The sequence below is a fragment of the Bidens hawaiensis genome, unplaced genomic scaffold (genome assembly GCF_021521415.1).
Source record: "Bidens hawaiensis isolate Kalapana, Puna unplaced genomic scaffold, B.hawaiensis_p1.1 tig00049037_1, whole genome shotgun sequence".
NCBI lineage: Eukaryota > Viridiplantae > Streptophyta > Magnoliopsida > Asterales > Asteraceae > Bidens > Bidens hawaiensis.
In genome coordinates, this window is record NW_027498772.1 from 3,731 (window position 1) to 9,853 (window position 6,123).

At 35.3% G+C, this 6,123-nt stretch overlaps 2 protein-coding genes across 2 annotated transcripts; both read right to left on the minus strand.

Moving 5' to 3' along the window:
• Nucleotides 1-307: 307 nt before the first annotated feature.
• Nucleotides 308-2,991, minus strand: LOC143597784 (ras-related protein Rab11D-like). The gene is made up of 2 exons (XM_077076183.1): nt 2,762-2,991; nt 308-894 (listed from the first exon to the last, which is right to left on the minus strand). Exons 1-2 carry the CDS (start codon nt 2,980-2,982, stop codon nt 459-461), a joined length of 657 nt encoding a protein of 218 aa, XP_076932298.1. The 5' UTR covers nt 2,983-2,991; the 3' UTR covers nt 308-458.
• A 2,032-nt stretch (nt 2,992-5,023) lies between these two features.
• On the minus strand, nt 5,024-5,651 carry LOC143597780 (acyl carrier protein 1, chloroplastic-like). The gene is made up of 3 exons (XM_077076182.1): nt 5,580-5,651; nt 5,243-5,365; nt 5,024-5,152 (listed from the first exon to the last, which is right to left on the minus strand). The coding sequence occupies exons 1-3, from the start codon at nt 5,649-5,651 to the stop codon at nt 5,024-5,026; spliced, it is 324 nt and encodes a 107-aa protein (XP_076932297.1).
• Nucleotides 5,652-6,123: the final 472 nt, after the last annotated feature.

The window sequence follows — 6,123 nt, forward strand, 5'->3', positions numbered from 1 at the left end:
ATCATTGCAATATAGATACGTCATTACAAAACTAAAATAAAATTAATGACCGATCACAAACAAACATAAATAAGCTCAATTCTTTAATAAACGAACACAGACATAAAATTTTGTTTGATAAATCGTTCATAAACCGTTTGTTTGTCTAGCAAAAGCTTAGCGGACAAATACAAACAAGGTCTTGTCCGGTTTAATTCGATTCATTTACGGGCCTAGCAATATACATACACCCATCAATAATAAAACAAACATCTAGATAATAACAAAATTATAAAGTCTCTCATACACAAATGGTAACATGGTATCATCATCATCATTCATGGTGCCTTCTCTGCAATCAGCCATACATCAATCAAAGAATTTGCACAAAAATATCACCACCACCACCCACAAACAAAACAAAATAAAATAAATTCTCTTCATAACAATCAGATATTCTTATCTCCAAAATATGTTTCTTAAGAACTACAACACATTTTCTTTTCTGGAATAACTTGTGCAGGACCCGGGACAATAATCTTCTTCCCAGCCAACGAACCCGGGTTGCCATTTTGTTCCTCGTCTGCGGTCAAACTCTTGTTGACTATTCTGAAAATCTCTGTCAAAACAGTCAAGAACGCATCCTCTACGTTTGTTGACTCGAGTGCGGATGTTTCTAGAAAGAATAGTCCTTCCTTTTCAGCAAACTCCTTGGCGTCCTCTGTGGGGACCGCGCGTGCGTCTTCAAGATCACATTTGTTTCCAATTAGAATAATGACAATGTTTTTGTCTGCGTGATTGCGTAGCTCTTCTAGCCACCTTGGAATGCGGTCAAAGGTTTGGCGTTTGGTTATGTCATAGACCAACATGGCACCTACTGCACCCCGGTAGTATGCACTTGTCACTGCTCTGTACCTGTTCATCAACAAAATTAAGATTTAGTACCAAATGACGGTTGTTCAATCATGTACCAGAATAGAACTCAATTCCATTCCTTTGTATTTATGCGTTCGTTAGAGGTTTTTTTCTACTCCAGAATCTTGATCTCAATGACTACATGATTGATTTACATATAACGGTTTCACATGTTGCAACAAGATTGGCTATGGATGATGAACATACTTATTTAAACTATCATATCATATATCAGGTAAAAAGTGTGTAAACCCTGGATGGAGAAAATACTATATCAAAGACATGGAAGCATGGTGTTGGGCCTAATGAAGAAGATCGTACATAATCATGTATCTCAAAGTTAACGAAAATCCCAATGTTAATACTAGGGGTGTAAACGAGCCAAGTTGTTCATGAGCTACTCAAGATCGGTTCGCAAAAAGGCTGAACTCAGTCAAGCTTAAACGAGCTCAAGCTTAATTTTAGGCTTGTTCAACAAACGAGCCCAAACCTGATTTCACTTATCAAGCCCAAGTAGGTTCAAGAGCTAGGACAACTGAACAAAGCCTATTATTTGTAAATTTTTCATTTTATATATTAAATATGTATTTACATAATAATTATTATGTATGAAATTATAAAAAATAACTAAATAATTAAAATTGTATTATATATAAGAATTATAGCAATAAATGTAAATAAATTAATTATAAGTATATAATTTTTTACAAAAAATAATAAAATAATTAATAATTAATAAATAATTCAGGCCAAAGCTCAAACTTGAAAACTACTAAAGAGGCTAGTTCGATCTTTAGAAATAGAGCTCAAAACGAGCTGAGCTCGAGTTGTCGTACGTTAAATGAGCCGAGCTCGAATAAGCTAAGCAAGCCAAGCTCAGACTTATTTACACCCACAGTTGATACTATAGTAGAGTGATCAAAAAACAAATAGACCATCATCATCTTTTTGAAATATATACATACACACATTGAAAAACACAAAAAGATGATATTAGAATAGGTTTTAAACTCTTATAACCAACCCCCCCGTCAACAATTCATAAATCACAATGAATCAGATCACAGGCAAGAAAGGAAGATCAGTCTTGTTTACAAAACAGACGATAAACCAACCAGGGGTCCACCCAATACGACAATTGTTGTATCCATAGCACACAAATACTTAAGTCAAAAATAAAAAAAAAAACTGATTAATCCAGAACAGAGAAAAATGCGACTAGAAATCTCAAAGATTCAATCAAAAGAGTTGGTAGATTTTCCAAAGACTCCTCGATCCATCACTCAAAAACCTAGCAATCAACAAACTTGGTTTCAAAAAGAAAAATGCGTGAGGTGAGGAAACCACATAAAGGGGGCCGAAGACGTGCCTCATGTAACCCGAGGTCAAACTTGGTCAAAACTACGGTCCGTAGGAGGTTCATATGTGAAACCTATGAAAGGTTTACTTAATAAATAGGATTCTATGTAGCAGTTCTGGTTGAAAATAAAACTTATTCAGTTAGTTATACATAGACTTGCGCCTCATGTTCATGATTCGCACACCTTGGAGCACCTACACCTAGCACTATGGTTATAAAATCGCGCCAATTATCACCGATTTTAATCTTTAGTTAGTACCCCCACTGACTAGTCGCGATTTGGTCAAAATCGATCATAATTGAAAATTTTATAGTTATATACATGTGTGTATTTGAAAAATAACATATAAATTCCCACCCCGATTAATCGCTAGTCCCTGCCCCACCACCCGATCAGCGTCTACAATACTGGCGGATCAAGTACATGCAAACCCAAATATCATAAGATCCACATCACAAATAAACAAACTAAACCCAAATAAAATGAAGATGTGAAAAGTTGAATACCGTTCTTGGCCTGCAGTGTCCCAGATCTGAGCTTTGACAGACTTGTGCTGGATAACAAGAGTTCTTGTCTGGAACTCAACGCCAATAGTGGCTTTGGAATCCAAACTGAACTCATTCCAGGCGAAACGAGCAAGTATCTGTGACTTACCCACAGCTGAGTCACCGATGAGGACCACTTTAAATACATAGTCTATCTTCTGGCTAGGATCACTGTAAGCCATGGATCTTGAGTTGAAAGAGTAATCGATGGAGATATTATTATATGGTATGAGGATGGTGACTAGGGGTGGATGTTTTTGACTTGTTCCTCGGACGGCGATTCCTCAGATTTTGTTACCTTCCAAGTTTCATTTTTTTTACTAGAGAAGAGAAATTATTTTGGTCGGGTTGTTAAAAGTCAAGATACGTCAAACATATTTAAACTGAACTGAACGGAACTGGTTCTATTTTCGGAGTTTGGAACCGGACCAGATTAGTTTAGTTTAGTCAAGTGTTTGTTGGTTCTATATCATTTGAACCCAACCCAACACGTATCGTGTGGCGATTTCCTGTTTATGTTATAGGACAGTTGACAAGTATGGTTGGTTTAAATGGTCGTGTGGCAATATAAACTCTTTGATATCGTTTGTTCGAATTTTATCATTGAAAATCGAAACTGAATCGTTGAAAACTTAAATTGAATCGTTAATAATGGTTTGATTTCACGCATTGAGCTTTAGTAATAAGTTTATTGTCCGATCTAGTTTTATATGGCCGATTTTTGGTATCAACAGTAAACCAAACCGTCTGCCATGGTTTGAACATTTAGAACTGACTGACAAAAACTTATTATTGGTTTAAACGTTTTTAAGGTTTCAAACAAACCTTGAGCATCCATAATTGTTATATGATTACCAGGATTTTTATTCCATGCCCCATTGCTCGAGCATTCATTTAGTATTTATTAATATATAGCCATTAGGGAGGACTTAAAAAAAATTATCTATTTTTTTTACCGTTTGAATATTAATAATTCTCAATTAGGCCCAAAATTCTTGTTGAATATTCTCCTTGGACGCTACCATCTTATTTATGAAGATCAAATTCCTTTAAACATCCTTATATGGTTCATTGGCGCAATTGTGAAAGTCATAACTTTTAAAACTTAGGTCCCTTTGAAGGCCTAATTTTCTTTCAATATCATGTGAGGTTCATTACCTCATTATGGTCATTGTCCTCAATCACATGCAACTCCACATTAACTATCACATGTAATGTTTAGCTTATCTAACTAAAGAACATACTATTCACTCCAAGTTATGTACACATGTAAATTCACTAAATTAGTTAACTCTATGGAATTTTAGCAACTAGGCAAACTAAATCATACATATTCATAAATGTGCACTTTACTGTAAAAACGTTATGTACTCGTCTTAGCTATTACTTTTCAACTGCATACGCTTCACCTGAAGATTATTATATGGAGGGACAAGGGTCATTACTCCGGACTCCTGTTTGGAATTAATTGCTAGCTATTTAGCAGTTGCATTTGTAACTTGTAGATGTGTGTCGACTCGTTGACCACACAGTTGTGAGTTGACTCCAGTGGACCCATATATGCCTTTACCGAATGAAGAAATTATAAGACAGGTTTCGAAAGAGGTTTTGGCTGTATTCCTGTCTTCTCAAGGCCTGGAAGTTGCGTTGTCGAGTGTGGTCAAAATTGGTCAATCAGTGTATTAACGCGCATAATTTAAATGATGGATTTAGGATTATTTAGACAGCATGGAAGGGGCCGTTTGTCAGGCAGACAATCTGCAGTTATATGTGATGCTGGTGAAGAACTTGCATCTTTAAGGAAGCAAATTGCTTTAATTCAATCCATTGACACTATTAAAGTTAATGAACCGAGTCTTGTTTGACAATAGTTTATCTTGAATCAAAGAAGAGAAATAGATTACTTATCTGCCATTATTTTAATTAGAGAAATAATATATTGTAACGTATGCACTCGCACTATTACATGTATATATAAACTAATGTTAGTAAGTGCAAATTCACATGTGAATTTTCGTATATAAAAAAAGATAAAGACTTAATTATGTCAAGCCAAGTAGCATAATCAAAGCAAGTTCTTCAAAAAGGACTAAAATCTAACTCTATAACCAGCATACCATCTAACCTTAAAAACAACTACCAGCATTCCAAAACACACGTGTGCAACAAAGAAACAGCTAAAAGTAAACAAAAACAAAAGACATGAATCTTTCTAATCATATATTATGCATTGTTTTTCTCAACGAGTTTCTCGATAAGATCGGCTGCATCTTGAACACTGGCTATGCTCTGGGCACTCTCTTCTCCCACAGTGATACCAAACTCTTCCTCAAGCCCCATCACAATCTCAACCTGCAAACAAAAAATAACAGAATTATACAAGTTTATAGTTTCTAGTGAACCTATAACATAAATTTTAATCATTTATTAATTTGGAGTTACCGTATCAAGTGAATCAGCACCTAGTTCAATGAACTTTGATTCACAGGTAACCGCAACATTATCTTTTACAGCCAGTTGTGTTCTCACAATGTTGCAAACCTTTTCCACTGTCTCCGGCTTTGCCTGAAAAAAATATGTGTAGAATGAGTTCCTAGCGGGCCGAGTTGGGGCGGGCCAGAGCCTGCCAAATAAGGCCCAACATAAGGGTACCCTTTACAAATACACATCAACCAAAATGAGAGAGTCAAATGGGTTGAAAGTCGTTAAGATCTATTTTTCAATGCATACAAGCGTCTAAATCACTTTTATTAAAAGATTAATATTTGTAAACACTTACAGCACATGAAATTTGAAGGCGGCGGAATGAGACCGGGAGGTTGCTTCTTCCTAAATTGGAAAAAGAAACCATCTGTTTCAGATCACTGGTTGGTGTCTGAATAATATTATTCAAAGCAGAATCATTAGTAAGTATATACATATATATAGATCTGAATTAGTAACACAAGATTTTTTACTTTCTTGTTGATTAATGTGACACTTAGGTTCAATATAACGTACCTCACAAACTGTACACAGTAACAAAACATTAAATTGACGTATAACTTTATGAAAAAAAAAACATGATTAAATATTTAAATACCTAGCTACTAAGTAGCAAAGACTTGTTGCATTTTTCCTTTGGTTACACAAATGGGTTAACAGCAATAATATTAGTAAACGGAGTATATGATATACGTACCAGGCAACAATATCCTGTGTGAACGTTGGCATGAATCGATCGGATCGGGGATTTGAAGAAGAATGGACGGATGGGACGATGAGTGTGTGTGTGTAATTGTAAGCAGAGTGTGTCGTAAATATATAAGGAGAAATTATATGAG